Source organism: Bacillus rossius, chromosome 10, assembly GCF_032445375.1.
Source record: "Bacillus rossius redtenbacheri isolate Brsri chromosome 10, Brsri_v3, whole genome shotgun sequence".
Classification (NCBI taxonomy): Eukaryota; Metazoa; Arthropoda; class Insecta; order Phasmatodea; family Bacillidae; genus Bacillus; species Bacillus rossius.
In genome coordinates, this window is record NC_086337.1 from 57,649,127 (window position 1) to 57,674,424 (window position 25,298).

Genomic DNA, 25,298 nt, shown 5'->3' on the forward strand with positions numbered 1-25,298 from the left:
ATTTTAACAAAAATGTCGACACTAGCTAATTTTTACTAACCTACTTTGTTTTCGACTATTGAAAATATCTTAACTCATTGAGCCAACTCTTGAAAAACGTGTAAATAGAGGGAGGAGAGAAATTAATCACTCTGGAAACAAACTGTTTTACATTCATCACGACTTTAACTGAAATTATAATTCCAACGGATTGGGTTGCGTAAAATACCGCAGAAGGACAAATGTGTCCACAAATGCACTGTCGTTTTACACCAGGTAAACGAAAACCGTGACTGAAAGAAAATAAATAATAATTACTTCGTGTGGTGCTACATAATAAACAAAAATAAATAAATGTTAGCAAACTTAAACATCTCTCCCAAATGACAGTAATTTTTTTCCGACCGCAATTCTACGCTCACTTTGCGGGCAATTATTACAGGTGAAGACTAGGGAATTTTGCGAATAGATAATTCATTTGTCCAACCATATTTCTTACGCTTTGAAGTATTTTATGTTTGGAAATCAACATTTATTTAAAAAGCAATGAGTTATCCAAAATGTCAATAAATCGAAACATAATAATTATTACTGTACAGTGTTTCACACAACTGAAAAAGAAAAAAAATTTGCATTATCAGAGAAAAAATAACAAATTATTGGCATTTTAAAGCATTACTAACTTAAATATTATGCGAAATGTGACGTGATTTCTGGGTAGCTAATAATAGGCTATTTTCTGTCATTTTTCAAGGCCAAATGAGCGGCAAAGTCGTAAAAGTGGGATCAAGAAGTACACAAAGTCATGCTGTACGTGGTATTAATGTAATATCTTGCCAATAATTTCCTTAATGAGTGTAAGACGAGTAATTAGCTACTCAAAGAAAAAAGTTATCAATAAATGTTAATTCTGTAAACCAGTAAGAATAACGGCATGGTAATAAATATATTGTTTTTTTAAACAACGGGATGTTACTAATTTTGAAAAGTATTACCTGAAAATGCAATTATAAAAAATAATAGAAAGTATCTTCAACGTGATTCATAACGGATGACAAAAGTAAATGTGAAATTTATGTTTTCTACTCAACTGCAAGGGAAAGCGACTTTCAACAAAATTTAAACAACGTGTTGGTTTTTGGGAAAATAAATTTCTGATCTTTCATTGTTCCCAGAACCAATATTGGATGTTTTGACTCCCGGGCTGAGACTAAGCTTGCACAACATTCCTGGTGTCTGGTCACAGTCGCTTTAAGTTGTTTTTAACTTTCCATTTGAACTATACGTTGAGTAGCGTCGATAGTCTAAGACATGGTTTCAAGTATGACGCAAGGAACACGTAAAGGATATTGTTTTGGCACCCAGGACAATGTGTTTCTGGGCAGAGGCTCTCTAGAGGCAGTCACGCGCGCGACGTCACGACCTCCGAGTCCAGGGGCGAGTTGGCTCGGCGGTTTCCTTCCTGGCGAGGCGAGGGATCCTCCCGCGACCAGCGCTGGTCGCTCGACCACTTTCCCGACGGCAGACACTTCCGGCCTCGCTTTCCCGGGCGGCGCGCCCATCAGTAGTGGGAGCAAGCGGGTTCTGCGGCATAGACGAGGGGGGGGGGGGCGCCCTCTTGGACCGTGATGTCATGACCGGAGTCAAGGTCAACGTCCTCCCAGGAGGTGGACCCCGGAACCCCACTCCGCCCAGCTGCGAGCACTACTTCCTCGTCGCCCTTACGCTTCACAGATGACTGATTACCATCCGATGGCGCGCGCACGAGTTCCTGCTATCAGCGCATTAAGGTATAACCTATCACATCAAGCTAGAATTCCACTAGCGTATAAAATTTAGCTGTCCGTGAGAGTAAAATGTTCCAGAATTTCCTAACCAAGAGCCGACAACGGACTGTATTCGTTGAACTTTTGTTTACTGGTCTTCCCTCATTGCTTTCTTTCTTGTGATCATTCTCGCCGTACACTAGGGCCTCGTTAACCCGAATCCACTGGGGCCGAAAATACGAGTTATCCGGAGAATGAGGAGAAAACGATAAAGAAAAATATGTATATGTACCTACAGAAAATACTTTTAACGGGGTTTAAAAATCATAATCGTCTCACTTTCACCTAATTACACATAATATGTATTTACACTGTACCCGATTTCAGCACAAACCAGCCGGTAATAAAAAAAGGCATTGTCCTTTTGCTGCCTCAGTTTCGTGCATCGCTTACAAGTAGCGCGATCTCGCATTTAGCAGCTCGTTTGGCGATGATTCACCCCGACTCTCGGAATAAACCTACAACTCAACAGTTTCTGCGCAGTTACATCAGCGGTGGAGTGCCCCATTAGCGAGTGAGTTCCAACAATGTGCTCACTGAGAATAGTCTTTTATCTCTGTGAAACATATTCATTTACTAACAACTTTTTTTTCCCCCAAATCTTTTCTGGGTTATTCGGACATCCGGATTAAAGAGCTCCAGGTTAACGAGGTTCTACTGTATTTACAATGACCTTGCTACCACCCGCTCTCGGTGGTGTTGCCGAACACGTGCAAGCTGGGAGAAGAACGCGAGCGAGACAGAAGACGATGAAACCCGACATCCAGCGTGCAAGAAGAGAAGGTGGGGTGCGCGGGAATGGGGCATGCATACTACCACCTACTACCATCGCTTGGACTACCCAACCCCTCGCGGTGTCTCCAGCCCACACTTACCAAGGGATCTGCTGGGGGTAGCCTTGCCCCAGGGACAGGCTGCTCTGTGCTTGCCCAAAAGCTAGATTGCTCTGTCCTTGCCCTAGAGCAAGGCTGTTCTGTCCTTGCACCTGAGCTAAATATCCCTGTCCTTGCACCTGGCAAAGTACAACACTGTTATCGTTTACTGTCCTTTCCTAATCGCACAAACACACATACATGTCACTTACCCTTCGGGTCAGACATGTCTCTGGAGACTGGCAGGCGGAATGCTTTGTCCTTTTGGTTTCGAACTTTCGTTAGTTTGCTATTGGTAGGGTTAAATGAATAATTTACACTAGCAGACTGCAAATTTGCAATATTGAATGAGACAGAGAGAGTAGCACATGAATATACAGGATTTTGGGAAGGAATAAATTAGTAGGAACCAGAATTGCACCTACTGTGAGATGAATCTTTAATGACTAAAATTCCTTTAAGTGCTGTAACTATCTGGTTACAGGAGCTGCGGTAAAGTTAGCTGAACCTCCTAAAATATTATTTTATATAATTGTTTAATAAGTAATATTATAGTTATAAAAATTTATAAATACTACTACTCAAAAGTTTTGAAGATTTTTACAACCACATTGTGTGCGAGAAGAGAGGGTAGGAGGCAAGAAACTTTTCTCAGGTGAATACATAATCTGGTGGAAGCAGCAATCATTTCATAGCTTCGTCAAGTGACCTTGTTATCCCATCTACACCCTTCCACCCTTCACAGGTTGTACTGGCGAATGTGCGAATGTGCGAATGCGTGAGGAGGACAGGAGAAGAGTGGCCACAAGCAAGTCTCTCGAACACTTTAAGCTAAATGGGATCGTCGGTGTTCATGGTCTGAGGCCGAGTGCAGTTGATGAGCATGCTGCCAGCCAGAGATCCGAGACATGTCTGCCTTCACACTCCCTTCCAGTATGCACACATTCACAATCAGCATTTAACACATGGCCACAAGAAAATGCTATGTTAAACATTTAATCAGTCAAATAAAATAAATCCTATCATAGGAAAAAAAACTATATTTTCTAGAATTAACGTTTGAATTTGATATAAATCTTCTTTAAATTTTTTAAGTAATTTGGCGAAAGGAAATAATGGCACATATTATTTTTGAATCTTAATTTTGACAATATACCTACAAAAGTAGCTTTTCATGTCAGAATGTCAGACACGTTATTATAAAGACTATGCCGAGAGAGATATTTTGCCATGAGTGATAAGAAATTATTAAGATTTAGAGCAATGAACAATTCACCAAAATTACTGGAGTTGTACGACTCAGAATTTCTGTGATAGATGGATTCAATTAAAAAACAACAAAGTAAACTTATATGAGAGTAGGATGCAATGAACATGATACTCTGTGATAAGAGGAAATACTTGGGCTAAAAAATTATCAACAAATAGTAGACAAAGTAAACAAGATGGCTGATAGAAGACACCTAGCATTTAATGGGTCTTGGAAAGTAGTTAATGCAAAGATATTAGGGTTGGTTATGTTTACTTGTAGAAAAAGCTGTCATGTCCTCAAAGTAGTTTTTACACTAAAGTTAAAAATTAAAGTTGCAGTGAACATCACCAGTTATACTCAGAATACTTGCAATGATGATACCTACAAGACTTCAGAGAATTCAACTTTCACACTAGGCTTACATGTTGAGATTGTGCTGGAAGTTTTTTACTGATAAGATTGTCAACTTCCTAACTTGCCTCACCTCCTAAGTGCTAAAGAGCCATCAATAATAATCTAAAATCTATGATTATCCAGCAGCTAGACAGAAAGACCAAGTTGACCAAATTTATTGAAACATTCTTTTTAAACATTGCTAGTGTACACTGTATGTAATAGAGAAACCTCAATAATGGACAAAAATGTGAATGCACAAACACACCAAAATTAAAACCAAAATAAGCTGACTTCAACTTATTTGGCTTGTTTCTGTGTTTTTGAAATAATTTTTTTTTATCCATTATCGAACTTTCTCTATGACATGCATTGTAAACATGCAATGCTGTACGTACTGAAGAATATCAATCTTCCATTATAGCAAGATTCATTCAAAAATATATTAAAGGAAATGTTAGTTTGTCTCCCACCACATTTATGTTATATTCAGAGGAAAGGTACAGGCATTGTTCTATGTCGGGCAGCTGCGCTTCGAGGCCTACGACAATAGGATCTACATAGTTGCAGTTGTCCAGAGTCTCTAGAGTTGCTCATTAATTGCATATTGCTGAAGGATGAGATAGGACTTTACATTCTCATGTATAGAGGTTTGTGGTGATCGGACCTTCAAGGCTATAGTGGGCTCCGGACCATTTGGCTAGAGACTCACTGCTCATGACAGGCTGTTGGGATCGTGCCTCCGACATTCGCCACACGAGCGTGACACCTCAGTGACATCGGCCGTCAAGGACTCTGCAACTAGCGGACTTATGATGCTAGAGAATGGCCCTGCCTCTAGTGAACTCTTGATGCCAGAGAAAGACCCTGCCTCTAGAAGACTGCTAGTGCCTCTAGAGGCCTGCTAGTGCTAGAGAGAGTCCCTGCCTATAGAGTACTCCTGATTACAGAGAAAGACCCTGCCTCTAGAGGACTCTTGATGCCAGAGAAAGACCCTGCCTCTAGAAGACTGCTAGTGACTAAAGAGACCTGCTGGTGCTAGAGAGAGTCACTGCCTCTAGAGTACTCCTGATTACAGAGAAAGACCTTGTTTTTAGATGACTCCTGATGCCAGAGTAAGACCCTGCCTCTAGAGGACCCCCGATTCCAGAGAAAGGCCCTGCCTCTAGAAGATTGCTAGTGCCTCTAGAGGACCCCTGATGCCAGAGAAAGGCCCTGCCTCTAGAAGACTGCCAGTGCCTATAGCGGACTCCTGATGCCAGAGAAAGGCCTTGCCTCTAGAGGACCCCTGATGCCAGAGAAAGTCCCTGCCTCTAGAAGATTGCTAGTGCCTCTAGATGACCCCTAATGCGAGAGGAAGTCCCTGCCTCTAGAAGACTGCCAGTACCTATAGCAGACTCCTGATGCCAGAAAAAGGCCTTGCCTCTAGAGGACCCCTGATGCCAGAGAAAGGCCCTGCCTCTAGAAGACTGCTGGTGCCTATAGCGGACTCCTGATGCCAGAGAAAGGCCCTGCCTCTAGAAGACTGCTAGTGCCTCTAGATGAATCCTAATGCCAGAGGACATGAAGCCGTGGTCCTGGAGGACCTCATCGTACCGCGCCGGCAGACAGTCCTGCAGACGCGGAGCCGGAGGACGACGGTGCCGGGCCCGAGGGGTAGCCGGCGAAACCCGCCGAAGCCGTCACCGACGCGCCGCCCCTCTCGCAGTCCGAGGCCAGCAGGTTCCTGTTCTTCTCGATGTTGAGGCGGTCCAGCTGCGCCACGAACCTGGTCTTCGCGTCGATCGCCTGGTTGATCTTCTGCAACACGAGCACGTCCTCACTCTTATTGTTGTCATCACGGCTACGGCATTGTCGGGGCTGTTTCCGAGAGATTCAACCCAAGGATATTAATTATATTTCTGAGGCTCTCTTAAATGTTAGTCATTTACTTTGTCCGGAACACCAAGAGAAGTATACTGCAAATTTAAATATTTTTTTTGTACTTTTAGAAAAGACTCCTTTGAAAACCAGTTTCCAAGAAATAGTTTTTAATACTAAAATTAATATATTGTAAATCCCTACACCCCATTTTTATTGCTCATATTTACATACACGAAATATGATTCTTAAAACAATACTGAATATTTACTGTCGCACTTACATAAATAATGGGTGTAAAGTTTTAAATTTTGATTGATGTTTTATACAAGAGTAAATATTTTCAAACACAAAAATATTATGATATTCAACTATTGGACTTTATTTTGTTTCATTATTCTTAATAATTTGCGCAGTTAATACTGGAAAGATATTCCGGTAACTTTTTATAGTCAACTTTAACAAATTTTGATACTTTGACTACACAAATCATACAGTTCCGGGCAAGAATCCAGCCCAGTTTTACTGCGAACATTTTTAGTTCGTAGCAACGCGGTTTATTTCAAGTGAATATACAATTTATCAAATATCTCTAATTTGTCATTATTATTCATTGAAGTTACATTTACAACAAATATTGATCTACTTATAATATTGAAATAACATATAACCTGACAACCAGTTAATTGTTTCTCTGAACGAAGGAAGTTTACCATTCAATTAATGTGCATGGCAGATTTTGTATATTTATTGTTTATTATAACGTTAAATTAAACCGTCTTTAACATAAATCAATTCCAGAATAAAATTATAAGTTTTTGATTTTACTTTTAAACGTATATACAAGTGTACTTTATTATTCACATTAATACGGCAGTGTGGAGTGCAAATTTAATTAGTAACTATTAATTACAATTATTCCTATAGGTTAGAAAGTTGTTAATTTGGATCATCGCAGAATACGTGAGGACCAGAGCTTCCCCCGTGTTCACGGTCAAGGCGGGAATGAAGTGTTCATGTGACTCCTGACCTAGCCACTCGCAAGGCAGGGCCCGTGTCTCCCAGTGGAGAAGCCTAAGATGTACATCAAGATCTGTCCCTGCCCCCGAACACGCCCGAATATTCACCTTAGGGCCAACCTCGAGATTTGTTTTATTTTTGCTCAGGAAAAATTAATTCAAATATTAAAAGTGGTCGGTTAGGTTAGCTACATTAAAAACACTTTAGAACACTATGGACGGTTAGTTAGGTTAGTATAGCTAGGGGCCAGAAAAATTCGCGGATTCAATGACCTCTAGGATAGCCTCAATAATCCTCTGCATTTCTCAAGTAAACACGCGTGTTCATTGGGTACCAAATTGTGAGGCGTCTCGACTGGGTAGTTTGTGATTTGACGATTCTTTGGTCGATGGTCTCTCATTGGCCCAGAGAGCTTCAGTTAAACTGCGAGCCAATAGCAGAACCAGCAGAATTGTGCACATGTTTGAATTTCAGCCTATCACGAAATGAATCCGCGAATTTTCCCGGTCTCTAAGTACAGCTACATTAAAATAAAAAGAGAAATAAAATAAACCCGAGGTTGGCCGAAGGTGAATATTCGGGCGTGTTCGGGCAGGGACAGAACTCATCGTGGTACTCACCCCGAAGATGAGGTCCAGGAGGTAGTTCTTGATGCCGAACTTGGCGCTCTTCACGTGCTCCACGGCCCTCGAGCTCCTGTCGGAGTCTGCGCCGTCCGCCAGTGACACCTGCGTGCAGGAACACCCCGTACACTCCGCGCCAGAGGCCCCGTCGTCGCCGCGCGAGATACACGTCCTCCGGGCAGACCGCTGCCCCAGGCTCCAGCGGAGGTGATCCGTCTTTTTCCCCGGCCAAGTTCGACCACGCCCGACCGCTCAAGTCGCGCATTTTCTGAATAGCTGCACGTTAAAAATTTTGTATCTTTGTTCTGCGTTTGGGTTTTATTTCAGAGATGCAAGTCTACTGTCAGCACACACCAGTCGCAGCCATCCAGAGCAGAAGCAAAACGCGTCCTGACTGGCCCGGCCAAACAGGGGCGATGGCTTCTCTCGGCGGACGGCCGCCAATCGCGAGGGAACAAACAATCTCCAGTGCGGGCATGCCTTGTTGCGGTCTAATGAGCGATCAGGTTCATTTCCTGAAAAATTACACGCGCCTGCTAAATTATTCCCCGAAGCGCTCGTATTCGCTGTAACCTGTAGGTACAGCTCGATTGTGCAGAGCGAAACTTTAAGGTTAGGTCTCACACGCCTTTCTTGATTATTTTTTTTGTTTATTGTTCATTACTTTTTTTAAGGTATATTTATAACCTTTTTAACACGATACCTCCTTTGCATTTGTTGTTTTGCCAACAGATATTACACTAATGGTATCACACAAAGCCGGCAAATGCAAGGGGGGTATAGTGATAGGTTTTTTTTAAGTAGCCCTTAAAAAAAAACGAAAAAAAATCAACATGGCGTGTGAGGTCGAGGCTAACACCCCCCCTCCCCCCCCCCCCCCCATTTTTTTCCATTCTCCACAAACACACGCGACCGAGGAGCCGCGGAGGTGAAAGTTGTTTGCGCGTGTGAGGGCGATGCTCGCGCAGGCTTGCTCAACGACGCGACGAGCCGACACTCTCCTCCACTCTCCTCCACTCTCCTCCACTCTCCTCCACTCTCCTCCACTCTCCTCCACTCCGTTCCACGCGGTTTCCCCTCAGGAACCCCGGCGATGCCCGCCGGAGTGAAGATTGCTTCGCCACAGACGGCTGCGTCGCCGCTTGCGAGACCGTCTAATTACCAGCGCGTGCTGCAAGGCCTCTTAGCAGTGCGTGAGCGCGGAGCGAGCCGGACGAACACCGATCGCAATATATTATTTACTAAATTTTGGTAAATATGTAGTTGGGCGATGTTTGCTATAAAAAAAAAACCGAATATACTTTTATTCTATGCTTTTTAACTTCCTCTTTTCATAACACCCGACGGAGATAAGAAATTCCAAATACTTTAGGACATTTGGAATTTTTTAATTTTCATCACAATACCTGTGCATTCATGCGGCCTTCATAGTTGTTTCTTGTTTACGAGTATCAATTTTTTTTTATTGGAGAATGTTGTCACGTGAACTTAGGTGAGTTTTTAAAGTTTCAAATTTTAATGTTTTATTTTTGTTATTTGTATATTGTTGCGCAAGTATAAAGTAAAAAAAAATTACGTGATATCCTACTGTTCATCCTTTGTCCCGGTTTGTTAGGTCAGGTCAGTTACATTATAAATACTTTACACCATTAAAATTAATTCATGTTATTTTTAATGTCCACTTAGTTTGAAAGTATTTATATAATGTAACTGACCTGACCTAATCGACCTTTTTAATTAATTAGGCATTCACGAACACACGGCAAAATAAAAATTGCTAAGGTCGAATGATTGCACAGGTCTTGTATTGCAAAATAATAACGGCGATATCTCCTAAAGTATTTATAATTTCTTATCTCCGCCTGGTTTTATGAAAAGACGAAGTTAAAAAGCATAAAATAAAAGTATTTTTGGAATTTAAATTTTTTTTAACAAATATTGCCCAACTACTTTTTTACATAAATTTTTATTGAAATTTCTTCGGGTGCGATGAGAGCAAAATTTCCAAGGCTGAATTTCAATGCAACGTTTTTTGTGAAAACATTGTTGTGAAACGTTTCTGATGCGAGGAGCACAGAGAATAGGTACTCACTCGTTTCTAATAATTGCGTTAAAATGGAAATTTCAATATTTTAAAGTAGTTTACCAATTTAATTGTATTGGTTAGATGAGATTATTGAAATAAAAAAATACTGTAGATTTGTGTAAACGCTGGGTTAGGTTATATTAGATACGTTACAAAAATTGTAAACAGCGTGTGAACGGATGGTTTCTTACGTTTCATATAGCTAAAATATCAACATTGGTGCAAATATCGAGAAAAAAAATTCAGAAATGTAACGGATATTTTTGGCTAGAATATTTTCATTTTGATTCTTTAAATTCATTCCTCAAATCCTATTAATATAAAAGGTATTTATTTTTTAGAAAATTGTTTTCTTTCTCTCTTTCTCCCTGCCGTTTTAAATATACTTACGAGTGGCAATTTTAATTCCCAAAGAAATTTCATTTTCCTCACGTGTACTGAGTTAAACGCACTATTTTTTATTCACTTTCGTTGTTTACACGGAAAAGTTTAATTTTCTTACTATGTTAGTTTTTGTTTTAAAACTATCAGTTCAAAGTGTTGGTATAATTGCACTGGCATTGCCTAAGATCTAAGATGCCACGTAAGTCTAATCAAATAAGAAATAAAGTGCGTTTATTGTACTAAAAATGAGAAATTTGTTATGAACCCTAGAAAATAAAATATTTTGAGTCGTTACACACAATAAAATTAGGTACTTCTTACCAAAGTTCGCGTAAATAATATCCTTACCTGCGTGTTGTGCATAACGGAATGACAGGGAAAAAATCCTTAAATTTCTTCATCTTTAGGTATGTCGTGAAATTAATGTATTCTTCTTCCTTGAGAACCATAAATAATTTCTTTAATTTTCCGTAATCAGTTTTTGCGTAAAATTACAGTAATTGCAGTTTTTAATTTTTCTTTCTTAAAAGGTAGAAATATGGAAACTCTCAGAAGAATTACGAAATATTTTACTCGTATTACTTAACCATAATACATATATGACAATTATTTTCACATGATCTTCTAACTGGTACTAAATTTTGTCCAAACATGGCAGTAAAAAATTTCGCATTTTTATATGGTCTTACTCAATTAAATTATCACAAAATATAATAATATAATAATATTATTATTTTTAATGTTCCTTATATGTTGCATTTATATTTTTTCTCTGAAAGAGAATTTTAAAACTGAAAATATAATTTGTAGTTCATTTTTCAATCAAATAAATGAAAAAGAAAGACGAAAGCAACCCAAGGTTTTTTCAATTAAAATTAAAAAAATTTATTTCTTGATTACTATTTTTAGCTTGTTAGAAAATTTCATCGCTGTCGCTGTTGAACAAATTACTTAAATTCAAAGATTACTTTATTTTCCTTTCCAGTTCATACAACATTTAAAGCACGTTAAAGTATATATATATTTTAAAGCGACATTCATTTATGAACATGCTGTATTCTCCCACAGTGCGAGCGAGAATAGTCCCCAGGCCCATGTGTCAGTGTAAGAGCGGTCCCTGCTGTGGGCCCGTATGTCAGCGGCGGTCCCTGCTATGGGCCTGTGTGTTAGCGGCGGTCCCTTCTGTGGGCCTGTGTGTTAGCGGCGGTCCCTGCTGTGGGCTCGTGTGTCAGCGGCGGTCCCTGCTATGGGCCTGTGTGTTAGCGGCGGTCCCTGCTATGGGCCTGTGTGTTAGCGGCGGTCCTGCTATGGGCCTGTGTGTTAGCGGCGGTCCCTGCTATGGGCCTGTGTGTTAGCGGCGGTCCTGCTATGGGCCTGTGTGTTAGCGGCGGTCCCTGCTGCGGGCCTGTGTGTTAGCGGCGGTCCCTGCTATGGGCCCGTGTGTCAGCGGCGGTCCCTGCTGCGGGCCCGTGTGTCAGTCGCGTCAGCGCGAAGGCGGGGCTAGGCTCACCTCAAGGCCGGGCTGAGGGGCCGCCGGCTCGGAGGCGCCCAGCTCCGCCGGGGCACTCGCCGTCAGCTGCAGCGAGGCCCAGGTCACTGCCAGGGTCACCAGCACTCGGGTCAGCAGCCTCGCCATGTCCTGCCACACACAGTCTGCATTACACTCCAGACACACTCCTTCAGTTGGAAGACAAACACTCAGTATTCAACATCAATACAAACACGTGTAAAAACTTATTATTTAGTTTAATAAATTACACGTGTTGATTTTAAATTAAATGAAAAAACAACACGTAAGTTGAATGTTAATTTAAAATATTTATAAATAATAATGTAACAATTTATATTGCAAAATAAATAATACTAACGTGAACATAAACTCACTTATATAAATTAACTTTCAAAAGTTTGTAAACACTATTATATTACTTATGTTCACAACATATATATTTTTTAGTTGTATGCAGCAGTATTCAATATCAATCAATAAAGTGTGTGATTCAGAAGCACATAATGTACATAATTTTAATTTGTGGGTAGACTTTTTTTTCTTTCTGCCAAGTTTTGTTACTAGGTGCACGCGCATCGAAAAAATTATTTCTCGTGGTTTTTTTAATGACGCGCTTAAATAAGTATAACATCAAAACTCACCACATAACTTGTATGCATGAGCCATCAGCAAGTAAACTTAATATGAAGTTCCATAACAATTTCGACAATTTGTAAGGAAATAATTCCAGCAAGAAGATGTATCGTACCCATTAATTCCTTACATATTTCCTCTAGAATAGGCACATAACTTGCCTGTGAATGCGTTTATTCTGTTTCCAACAATTATGTCATAGAAAATTTATTATAGTACTTTAAATATGGACAAAATAATAAATTGGTACATAATTTTATTTTAAATTCACTCTGAGAAAACTAGCCAATTTTCGCAGGTTTACATATAACTAATATTATTGTACTTAATTTAAAAGTAAAATGATATGTAAGATCACATGAAGTTTTGCTTTATCGCCTGCCAAAATGAAAAAAAATATCCCACAGTTATATTACTAAAGTAAATTCTTGCGTATTGTTGAATTTTTACAACTTTAAACTCGTGTGGATTTTTTGATATGATGTGGAAAATTTTTTAGATTGCAATAATATAAACTGTATAAATGTTTGCTGCATGTTTATATGTTACGAATCTTATCTCAGTATGCATTTTTTTAAAATGAAAATAAATGAAATTATCAGCAATGAATCAAATATTGCAGCATTAAACGTTTAAAATATTCATCATTATCTCAATTTCTTTTAGAATAGGAACAAAAATTATTATTTTTTCGCAAAAGCAGTTGCATTATGTCCTAATATTGCAACCCCAGCTGACTACCACAGAGTTGATTGACATGTGATGCTGTCTCTTGAACTTGACTTCCTGTGTTCATGCCCCATGTCCGGCTTAAGACATACTTTCTTAGTGCGCGATAATTTTCGATGTCAAGAACTTTTTAAAAAAACATTTCAGCCATATTATGCCATTTAATGAGAGGTGGCTTAAAAGGTAAATCCAACCTAATCTCACTGTAAAGGTTATCACAAACATTTCAGTCTTAATAAAGAATAGAGCCCTAAACACATCTCACCAGATTACTGTTGATTCAACCATTTATCAGAGACTTGGAAACATTAAGTTTCATTACTGCTTGCATAAAACAATGGAATTTAAAAGCAATATAACACAACGCGTTTTTATATGCAAATTACTTTCATTCTTCGTAGTGTTGACAAATAGCTTCCAAATTCGTTTAATTTTAAAAAAAAATTCAAAACAAGGGTTTTGAGAGTATTGATAAAATACATCTTCGCTGTTAAAGAATTTCATATAACAATTTACAATGAACGCTGGTTACAATTAATTTATCTAGGGATCTTCGGAAAACTCCAGTTATCGTTGTAATTTTACAGGTGCCGAGTTTTGCATGCTTTGAACATGAAACAAAAAAAAATATTTTATATAAATAAATAATTTAACAACGTGTTGAGTCTACCGCGAAAATCGTTTTTTTTTCTTTTACTTCTGTGTTACCTTGTTTACAAATAAACACAGAACTCAGACGTCGAAAATCTTGAGTAATTTCCACGGAGATCCCGTCATCTGAGATTACGAACATTTAGTTTCTTTCGGGTTATTTCTTCGTAGTCAAATCCGTAAATTGGCTGGAAATTCTAACAGCGTGGGAGCTTTTCGGTTCGATGCTGGTGACCTTCACAATGGTTGGCAGTCCCCACTGCAGGTGAATGTTAAATCAGCTAGCTGCCTGATAAGCCTTTTCCTGCCGGTGACTGGCTGGTGTTCAACCGCCAAGACTGCAGAAAAGTTGGTCCAGAGCAACCTCTGCCACACTGCTTCTTGCATCGCAATGAGCCTTGAGCGCTTCTTCCTCGTGACTGCATTTGATTGCGCGCGCGTTCACTGCGCCCAGCCTGGCGTGGCATGACCGGTCGCCAGCGCCCCTGGCGGGGCAAAGCCGCGTTACGGGACCGGACCCCTTCATTGCGTGGCGACGGGAGAGAAGGGAAAACACTCTCACTTGTGAGAGTGAGCGCGGGTGAGTTTCCTCGCGACTAACTCATGGGGAACGTGTGCCAAGGACTGGTTCTTAAAATACGTAACCGATGCAAGAAGTTGGAGCAAGTCAGAGGGAAAAAAAATCTGCATCAATTGAGAGTACCGGTTTACAGGATAAACAAGATCCGTTTACGAAAGAGCGCAAAGTGAAAGTTGTCAAACCTGATTACATTTTTTTTTTTAAGTGAGCACTATTTTTCCCCGTTGTCTAATATCATTGCCAAGAATTTAACTTAAGAAAGGATTTTTATCCTCCTACAGTTTTTAATTGTTATAATTGGAAGAATTCGTGAATCCGTAAATTTGCAAATTCGTGGTGTGTAAATAAATGATGATTACACTTAAATTCTTAAGTTGAAACTATCGTTTCTCACATTCAAAGAAATTAAACATAAAAATGTTCAGTTTATATTCACAAATGTCAGTTCCTGTTTTTTATTTTGGAACTTTATGTCGTATGTTTATAGATTTAGCTTGCAAGGGCCCCCCCCCCCCCCCTCTTTTCACGCTAAGCGTCCCTGCTGAAGTCGATGACGTTAATATTGTCTTAACTCATACTTAAAAAACTTATAACAAGTACAGCTGAGCAAATAATGACTGGCATAGCTAACTGGTCGTTTAAGAACACTGATTTGTGACCAAGTGGCTTGGTGACATCATCATTCTTAAGGTTTTGTTTCGTAAAATTTTCCATGCTAAGTCTCGCGTCATACACACTAATTCTTGATTAATTATACGCTCAATTTATGTGAGGTACACAGTAGCGATGCTAGAAAGATTATTCAAGACAATATTATTGGTTTTGAAAATGTTAAAATACTTATTTCTCTCGTCTGTTTGAATGAATGGTCTGTTGAGATAAAAATATTTTTGTCACGGCCAGTAATGACACATTCATTGTGAAAATCGAAGATTGTGTATAACATCTGCGTTGAAAATAACTACCAATCAGACGACTACAAAAACAGTGGTTTCTAAGCAATAAAATAAATCCTACAGCAAAATAGCTTCGTAACAAATTACTATCCATAGATTCTATATATTTGAGGACGTATCGTTAACAGCAGGGATTTTATGTCATATATGAACTCATACTTAATGACGTAGATGGTTATATCTCAACAGTTTTAGTTTACTACAGACATTATTCACATTTTCAAAAAAATCGCTCAGATCCATTTTTCGTAACGCTACACTAGTTTCTTTAACACCTCTGCACAGAAGCTGTCGTCATAGGCATCATGGTCTTAGAATACGGAATGCGTATAGCCTAAGTGTAGGCGCTTAGTAAACATCTCCGGAAAACCTTTAAGCAATCTCCGTACTCGAGTCGAAAAATGATTGGAATCTCTTTTTATTAGAACTAAACGGGCATTATTTTGTTTCATTCAATGAAACGTGAGTCGAAAATTAAAGCAAACAAGTAAAAAATAACGATTGTAAACTGGTTTAATTCCCAGGCGGCAAACTACTATGCAAAAAGTGTTAAAGAAACATGCAGCGTTGCGAAAAGTATTCCGAATTGAACGGTGATTGTGTGAAAATGTGAGTGAATTATGAAGTAAACTAAAACTGTAAATTTAAAACGTTTCTCACCCGTTTATTATTATAATTTTTTTTAATGACCAAGCGGATCTTTCTTTACGAATATACCTCGTATAAAAAAATCTCAAAATGTATTTAACAAGTACAGACTCGCAAGGCTTATCACCAGGGGCAGGCATTTATCGCGAAAAGATCCGAACACTTATTAGACTGCAACAAGGTATACCCGAACCTGTGGTTTCTTCCTTGTGATTGGCGGCCGTCTGCGAGTAAAGTCGTTGCTTTATCTGACCGAGCCATACCAGGACGCGTTTGCTTCCGCACTGAATCACAGCGATTGGTGTTGTTACAATCGGTATGTACCTGGGAGAAACTCACCCTATCACGAAACACAGACGATGCTACAGTTTTTTTAACTTTCATCTATTCTCGAAATCTTTTCGCGAAATCTGCATGGCCCCACTTATCACATGCCTTGATATGCACAATATCACACCTTGCCGCTGTCACCGGTATATAAGCTAGCTGAGCTCTGCGCCGGTGAACTTGACTTACTTGTCTGTGTATGCCCACGAGTCCTGCAGGGCTGGATGGTCACTGCACGCCGTGTGTGGACCGCCGCTGTCTACACGTCTCTGGCTTCAACTGTCTCGCCGCCGGCTTATTTCAAGCCCGGCTCCTAAATGTGGGTCGTCGGCTTCCCCCCCTCTCGCGGCTGTCGCTTGGGCGGCTCTGCGGCCGGGCACCGGCCGGGTCGGAGATGCGCGCGCACTGCGAGACGGAGCCGTGCCTCGGGGCGAGAGCCGTCTATGTCGCCCCGTCCGCCCGTTGCCCAACTCGTGCGCGCTGGCCTTATCCATCCACAGGACGGGCGCTGTGATGCTCTTTTTCTTTTCTTTTCGAAAACCAACCATGTATTAACTGTCGATCTTCTAAAGACGTCACGTGCTTGATCTTCATTTTTTAACTGCCTTCGATCTCCATAGATAGACTTAAGCAGGGACCGGAAAAATTCGCGGATTCCTTCGGCGATAGGCTAGAATTCAAATAATTATACCTTTATAATGATTTTGCTATTGGCTCACTGTTCATCTGGACGAATCACAACCAATTATAAAACCTCAACCAAAGAAGGGTCGAATCACAGACAAACCAGCTGAGACAACTCACAAGTCGGCAGCCAATGAACTTGCGTTATTTGTCCAAGTGTACAGGGGAATGTGCAGTCTATCCTGAAGGCCATCGAAACCGCGAATTTTTCCGGCCCCTAGACTTAAGTAAAAAATACCTACACTAAATTTGGACCTACTTTAGCAATAAATGATTACTATTCAGATTTTTTTTTCAATTTTCCGACCAGGAAATCGTTAAGTTTGCCACTTACACTTATAAAAAATTCTGAGTAACTGATACACTTAGCTTAATATAATACATATAACTTTTATATAATTTTTCAGAATTATTTTTTTGTGGTTAGGTGCAATCAGTTCTTCACTCTTGTTCTACTAAAGAAACATTATTCGAGATGACAGGATAGAGTTGGACTTGTCTGTAAATGTTTATTCTTGTTTATACACGAATTTTGCTTGTAAGCTTTTACTTTGTGTTTTATCTTTCAGGGACCAAAAATGTGCCGACACGGCATCAGCCACCCTTAAGAAAAGACACTAATTATTGTGGCTTTTATCTTCGCTTCAATTTAACTGCTACGGCTTCGCCCATTCGTTGACGTACAGTATTTACTTAAAGACTTCCATCAAACGGTCAATAAACATTAATTATTCCGAAAATAAAAATCTTAAATAATTTAGCTTTTATTGCTGTCTTGTATATTATTCATAAAAATGTATTGGCTGGGAACCAACTTTATTCCTAGGTCGCCTCAAAGCTTTTAGAATACAGGCACCCTTAATTAATCATAAGATATTTAGTCCAAACAATATATTCCATATTACAGACGCTAAAATAGGTGTAACCTAATATTCACAAATCAACATTCACACGTCCGAAAATTGCGTATTCGCACAACTTCAGAATTGTGATTTATAATAAGCAAACGTGTTTTCAATGTCTGACCTAATCCAACCAACCCTTCACCCTCTTAGAACTGCAAAATTGACCAAAAAGTACAATTTGAAAATTTATTTTTTTTGTGCAATTTTATGAATTTTATGTTAAAGCTTCAAAAGCTTATATTATTAACGTTTGTATAGTTTATGTTTGCTAGAAATTAGTTTTTATTCAGTAAACTTATTATTGCCTAGCTTCGTAAATATTATTAAACATTTTCTTTTTCACTGAAATGTTAAACTTATTTGCATAAAAGTGAGAATTCTATAGTAAAAAAGGTTATTAATAAATTGTTAAAAGGATAAAAAAAAGTTTAAGCTTTTTTTCTCTTTCAGAGAGCCTCTTACAAAAATTTGTTTACAGAAATTCAAGGACAACGCATTGGTGACCTTAACGGAAGATAAAGGAATTAACTTCTGCGTTCATTGAGATACGGCTGTTTTCATTGTTCGTTAACGGAACAAGAGTGAAACAATCCATGTTTTTTCGCAGGAAAAACTTAAATTAAATATATAAGAGTTATCAACAGCTAAATTTATGTTCGCAAAAAAATTTCGAAGTTAGCGGTAACGTAGGTATATTAAAAAACTTAAATGCTGCTTAATAGCTACATAGGCTAGTTTTATATTAATGTTTTATTGAAGTTATGTAAACGTATTTCTGATGTGAAAGATTCAAATCTTTTTGTACGACTTTTCTTATGTTTGGTTCTGTGGGTATAAAAAATATATTTAATCATTATGACTCTGTTAATGCATTGGAAAGCGTTTGCTTTATTAGAGATATGTTTTTCTGGTTGAATTAAAATATGTTTTGCTATAATAAACAAAACAAAAAGGAATAATGGACTTAAATAAACCGTTATGGCGTTGAATTCTAAACCATCGAGGGATCATAAAAAAGTTACAAATCTTATGAGAAAGGGTCCTGCTTTCCTGAATGACCAACTGGATAAAGAATATTTTTCCAAACAAGAGCGTGCGATCTCAACACACATGCTTGTCTGAAATGATTTGATGTAGGCTTTTGGACATACGCCATTGCTATGCTCATGTATGTCTGTAGAAGAAAACTACAAAATCACAAATGACAAAAACACAAATTAAGCAAAAAAATTGCTGTTGTCAGGATATAAACACCACTCAATACTCCAAAACAGGACACTAATACTCCACAACAGCAATTTTTTTGCTTAATTTGTGTTTTTGTCATTTGTGATTTTGTAGTTTTCTTCTACAGACATACATGAGCATAGCAATGGCGTATGTCCAAAAGCCTACATCAAGTCATGCACTCCCATTGCACAAATCTTTCAAAAATAATATTGTCTGAAATGACCGAGACGTCGAAGAGACGCTAAGTAAGCCCTCGTTCATTCATTTCCTCAACATTCTCATTGAAAACATTGTTTTTATTTGGTCTTCAAGCTGTATTTTTTTGTTTACACTTTAAAGATCATACTGATATAGAGGCTTAAATTGCACGGTAAATCAAACCATAAGAATTTTAAAGGACATTTTAAGCAACAGTCCGAAAGTTATCAGTTATGATAAAGTATTTAAGTTAAAGAATAACTTCGTTTCACGCAGGGGTTTTCTGTTTTGCGGTCGTGCGGACCGCCCTGCGCTGCGCCAGACGTCCCGGCGTGGAAAACAGTGGCTCGCCCAGGAAACTGTCCGGCAGACGTGCAACTCGTGTGACAAGTCTGTCCTTCGCACGCAAAGTATTGCCTGGAGGCCGGAAGAAGCAGGTGCCTCCACCTCGTGAGCGAAGGACGTCGATGAAGTGGTCAAGCAAGTTACAATACCACGGCACTGCCGACAATAGTAAAACATGCAACAGCTCAAAAAGAAAATTTTCTAATAATCACCCTTTCTTATTACACAAACAATTAATGTCCAGAATAGAAACAAAAAAGTCACAGTTTAGCCTTACGAGAGGTATAATATACAACCATCTTTACAGCTATGCCTCGATGTTAACCTTATTACTGTTAGAGAAATAATGTCATGGTTCTTATGAAGTTACGTAATAGAAAACTGTAGAACCAAATATATATTTGTTACATTTTATTTTATTGCTAAAATCAAGCGTTGTTATACGATATCATTGTCATCATTTTATAATTTTTACTTCCCAGTAAATTGTAATTAGCGGATATTCTGTAGATATATTTGTAATGGATATCACTCATATTGACAAATGAGAATTGAAATAAATTTTGCACTTATATATATACTTATATATATATATAAGTATATATATATATAAATGCAAAATTTATATATATATATATATATATATATATAAAACCTTGGCTAATAAATACGTTGGGAAGTTCGAAACTATCAAGACAACGGGACGTGAGGCTGAAAACTGTTAATTTTAAATTTTGAATTGTATTGAACAGCGTAGGAACTCACGCACGCACGCAAGATAAAGGAGGATTGTGTTCGTCAGCGGTGATACTGCCGGACCTGACACTGGGCAAGGTAACAGCGGTGTGCGCACAGAGAAAAATAAGTTTGTTTGAATCAAACAAATATTTGTTCATATATGGCGAAACAAATATTTACTTGGTGGAACAAAATATATTTTGTTAGTTTAACCAAACTCGGTAAGTAACAAAAAACATTTGTTACACTTAACCAAATATACATTTTAGTCGACAAATTCATTTTTTTTGGGTCAACAGAATTTTTCGTACTACAAAATATTTGTTTGAATTAACAAAATATGTTTATTTCGCCAGATGTAAACAAATATTTTGTTGGCGCAAACAAACCTTTCTCCCAGTGTTTGGCTCCCGAGGAACTGAGAGTCGAGCTCGGGGACGCACCACATCGCCGAACGTACAATAACGCCGAAAACCATAACGCCGAAAGCCAAATTGACTACAACGCCGGCAGCTAGAAAACTGCTGTGTACCACAACGCCGAATTACCACAACGCCGAAATACATTAACGCCGAAAAATGTCATTGCAGGACTTCCACAAAGATTAGGTTAGGTAAGGTTAGCACACAAATTAATTCAGTTGTTTTTTCATTATGCTCCTTCCCCCACACCGCAGCAACATTTTTCAGCGTTACTGTATTTCTGCGTTGTGGTACACAGCAGTTTTCTAGCTGTCGGCGTTGTAGTCAATTTGGCATTTCGTCGTTATGGTATTCGGCGTTATTGTACGTTCGGCGTTGTGGTATTTCGGCGTTGTGGTGACGACCCGTCGAGCTCCCCTACACCGGCAGCTGCAGGTCACTTTCACACCGCAGGGGTCGTTGACCTCTCCCGGGCGGTGCAACGCGCCGCTACCCGCCGACATCACACGCCTGCCGCGGGCTCTCAGAATCACGGGATATTTCGGCAAGCACGTGTTCGGGAAGATATTCCGACGGGCGGGTGAAGTCAAGTCGTAACTCGCTCGGCTGGATGCGTTGCTCGAATATTATTATCGTAAAACTAAAAGAAGGAAGAAAAAAAGGGGGTTAAAGTCTGTAAAGTCTGTTTACGGACGATAATCTTACGTGATAACGTCATAAGAAAACATTGATGAAAAATTGCATACTTTTTTTTTTTTATTTTCGAATTTTATTTACAGTTTTTTTGTAAATTTAATTATAAATAATTTGTTTAAATATGATCACGAAACAATTAGTTAAAAAGCCCGCCTTAACCTGTTTGATGTTATAGAAGATTTTCTCGCACGGTGGTTGGCCGGTACTTGCACGCTCGCCTCGGGCGGAACGTGACAATTTTTCGTGCGTGCAGCCGATTTATTAGACGTTAACACGTCAAAAAAAGATTTTTTTTTTTTTACTGTTGAACACACATATTCTCAATGGTGCGAGTGTAGACACTGGTGCTGTGGCCACTATCTTATTTTATTCATTTTATATACATATTTATGGCGAAGTGAAGGCATTTACAATTTTGTTACACTTATCCATTACTACAGCAAAAAATAATGTTACTTAAAAACTAAAATACTGGAATTCTCAAATACAAAATAGCTTAAACAATCATACTGATATAATAAACTTAGTCAAAAATTAGATTAGGTACTTATATTGACAGAAATAATTGAATAATAAGACAGATTTGGAATATAACAAACTCTAGATGATGTAATCCCTCCGGTACGAGGAACAAACTTCTGGCGGCGTCATGAGTTATTGCGGTATAATGATCGTTCAGATTTTTTTTCCTCGCAAAAAATACACGTCTGTTCTTATGGCCTCATAAGTGATAGGCTATTACGACTGACAGGTAGACAATTTTTTATACACTTTGTTCACGTCTTCTCTCCTAGCTGGCTCTTGTCGAAAAAAAAACAAACTCTTCAGCTGTTGACTGGGCTCATTAGGACGAGTCTGTTGTTCACAGAACGTCCGTGCCACGTCCGAGACTAACCATGACTCTTTCCAAACACTTCTTGCAGGTGGTAACAGTGGTAACACACCACGCCTCCTCGCGTTGGAGTCACCTCCGGCCGTCTGGATTCTGGTTTCCCATTGCTTCCAGTAATCTCGTCTGGGAAATTCCCTGGGATGGCGCATTATGACTAGAGACCTGTAAAATTCGCGACTTCAAATCCCTAAAGGATGGACTCCATGATCCTCTATGCACTCGTGCAAATTACATCTGCTGATTGGTTACCGACTCGTAACACCTGTTGACTGGAATGATCGTGATTCGCTAATTTTTCTGTTAAAGATATTTCATTGGACCAGAGTCCTTCAGATAAACTGTGGCCCAACAATCACTGAAGCAAAATAATGTCAAAAGTATTTGGACTCTATCCTATCGCGAAATGAATCCGCAAATTTTAATGGTCTCTAATTATGACGTCCCATTGCTGAGTTCCATATGCAGTTTCATTGGCCCGTGTTTTAGTTTATTGTGCCTATCCCAGCTCCCGCCAGGAGGACAACTCTATAAGAACGCCTGTTCCAGGATTACAACCAGAGTCCCCCACACAAATATAAATTAATATTACCTTAAATATTTCTGTCAGTGTTTTATTTTATTCGAGTAAGTATTTTGAATAGGTATTTTTTTCTGAAGTTTTCTTCATTTGGCTTGTTATGAAAAAAAATTATGACTGTGAATTATTATGATGCGTGCGTACCATGCAACGAAATTTTTGCAGGATGATAAAAAGGCTACATATAAAAAAATACTACATATAAATAAAAAGTACATGTGTGATTTAAATGATATTCTTTGGTGATTTATATTGAAGACTGGTTCATATAATTAAAAACATTTATTTATTAGGAAATTAGTGATATAAATTATGTCTAAAAAAATATTTCAAGTATATTTTCAGAGTGATTGGCGGCCGTCTGCAAAAGAAGCCAATTTGTTCATTTGCCAAAGCAATTGAGGAAGCGTTTGTTTCCACAAAACCTTTTCGTAACAGTGGGCGTTTACCCAAAAGAAACGCGAAAAATCCCGAAACACAGATGATGTTACAGTGTTTTAACACATAGCTGGTTTCGAAATCATTTCACAAAAAAAAAAAAAAAAAAAAAAAACATGCCCCTATAATCACGTATTTCAACATTTGCATTACTAAACAGCGTGTTTTATGTTATTTTGTGGACATTATTTTCAAGTTTGTTCTCTCTTTCATATATATGTATACACATATTATTTTTGGCGAATCATTCTAAAATTTCTAGTAACTTCATTTTACATGTATTACATACATTTAACTTGAAATGCTGGCTTCTCTGCAGTACATATGTACAAAAAAAAGCCTCTGTTTGTATTCAGAATTTTTTGTTGGAATATGTAATGCCTTACAAACTGTTCAAGAATTGAAAAATACACTTACGTCTTACTTTATGATAAATAAACTCGTCAAATATTCCTGGATCTCGTTAAAAAAATAATTAGTCATTATTAATTTAGTTGATTATCGATTTTTTAGTGACCAAATTTATATTAATTTATTAATGTTCAAATGAAACATTCTCTATATCTACGATACCCTTTTTGGTGTTTGTGGAACATAAAAAATGTCACAAAAAAATTTATTTATGTGTTATTATTTGCATTATTTTTAACGTACGCCATTGCTGGCAATGTCTCGTGTAGAAAAATATTTTTAATAAATTTTTACCATTGCAAGAATCATCCAAAGAGCGCGCGGAATAAAACTCAACCATTTGTGTTAGATTTTTTAGCTGAACCACAAGTTGTTCCAAATCATCTACTACTCGAAACTCTAATATACTGACAAGACCGCGATAATAGCGAGAACGCGACATCTGCAGCATAGTTCTGTGTATGATTGGATTCCTGGTAAATGCATTTACCAAGGAATGAAAATAACGCAGGAATATTTAAAATAATATTTTATATAAATCAAACCCAAGAGGAAAAATGGCTTGCAAATTGGAGCGGAACTCAGAGCAGAGTATCGCAAGCAAAGGGTCACTGGTCAGAAAGTCTGGAATGTACGTCATTGAACCAGGAACATATCTAATTTCCTATCCTGTATACAACTTATTTTGTGATGAATTAAAACAATTCCGATAACAATGTTTCTTATTAAAGAAACGCTATTATCTTTGAAAGATTTGTGCAATGGGAGTGCATGACTTGATGTAAGCTTTTGGACATACGCCATTGGTAACCACATGTATGTCTGTAGAAGAAAACTAAAAAAATACCCAAAAGACAAAAACACAAATTAAGCAAAAAATTGCTGTTGTCAATATTTTTGTGCTGTCATCATTTGTGGGGGGGTTTTCGTTCTCTTAGTCTTTTTTTTTTGACCATATTCCTGTTAAGGAATATTATGTAGTGTTTATATCCTGTTGACAAAAGCAATTTTTTGCTTAATTTGTATTTTTGTATTTTGGTTTTTTTTTAGTTTTCTTCTACATATATACATGTGCTTAGCAATGGCGTATGTCCAAAAGCTTACATCAAGTCAATAAACGCAAAATAAAATTTGTATTAAAGAATTATCGTATTATTAACAATTTTTTGGGGGGATATGAATATTTTAAGAGATTCCAGTTATTTGACTTTTAACTCAAATGTAATCTTTATAGAAAAAGTAGGTGACTTTATGACGTAGAGCGTTGTTACACTATGCAAGCTTCTATTGTTCTTAGAGTACACTTTCATTGCTATAACATTGCATTTACTTATACTTTATATTTTTTTTAATTATAAATGATTTTGTTTTGTAGAAGAGAAAGCATTCTTTCAGGGTAATTTTAGGTGAAATTGTTCGTAATAAACACGCGG

General features: G+C 38.3%; 1 protein-coding gene across 4 annotated transcripts in view; it reads right to left on the bottom strand.

Annotated features, from left to right (window-relative positions):
* The window catches only part of LOC134536260 (uncharacterized), a 41,542-nt gene that overhangs the window by 3,653 nt on the left and 12,591 nt on the right, over nucleotides 1-25,298 (bottom strand). Inside the window, exons 1-5 of one of the 4 annotated variants that reach the window (XM_063375970.1) lie at nucleotides 16,519-16,621; nucleotides 11,806-11,934; nucleotides 7,823-7,930; nucleotides 5,919-6,122; nucleotides 2,681-2,817 (exon numbers count right to left, since the gene is read on the bottom strand). In XM_063375970.1, coding sequence (XP_063232040.1) covers nucleotides 2,681-2,817; nucleotides 5,919-6,122; nucleotides 7,823-7,930; nucleotides 11,806-11,931 — 575 coding nt within the window. In that variant the 5' untranslated portion in view covers nucleotides 11,932-11,934; nucleotides 16,519-16,621. Of the gene's footprint in view, nucleotides 1-2,680; nucleotides 2,818-5,918; nucleotides 6,123-7,822; nucleotides 7,931-11,805; nucleotides 11,935-16,518; nucleotides 16,623-25,298 lie in introns of those variants that run through there. The other 3 variants (XM_063375972.1, XM_063375971.1, XM_063375973.1) reach the window with 3 other exon arrangements.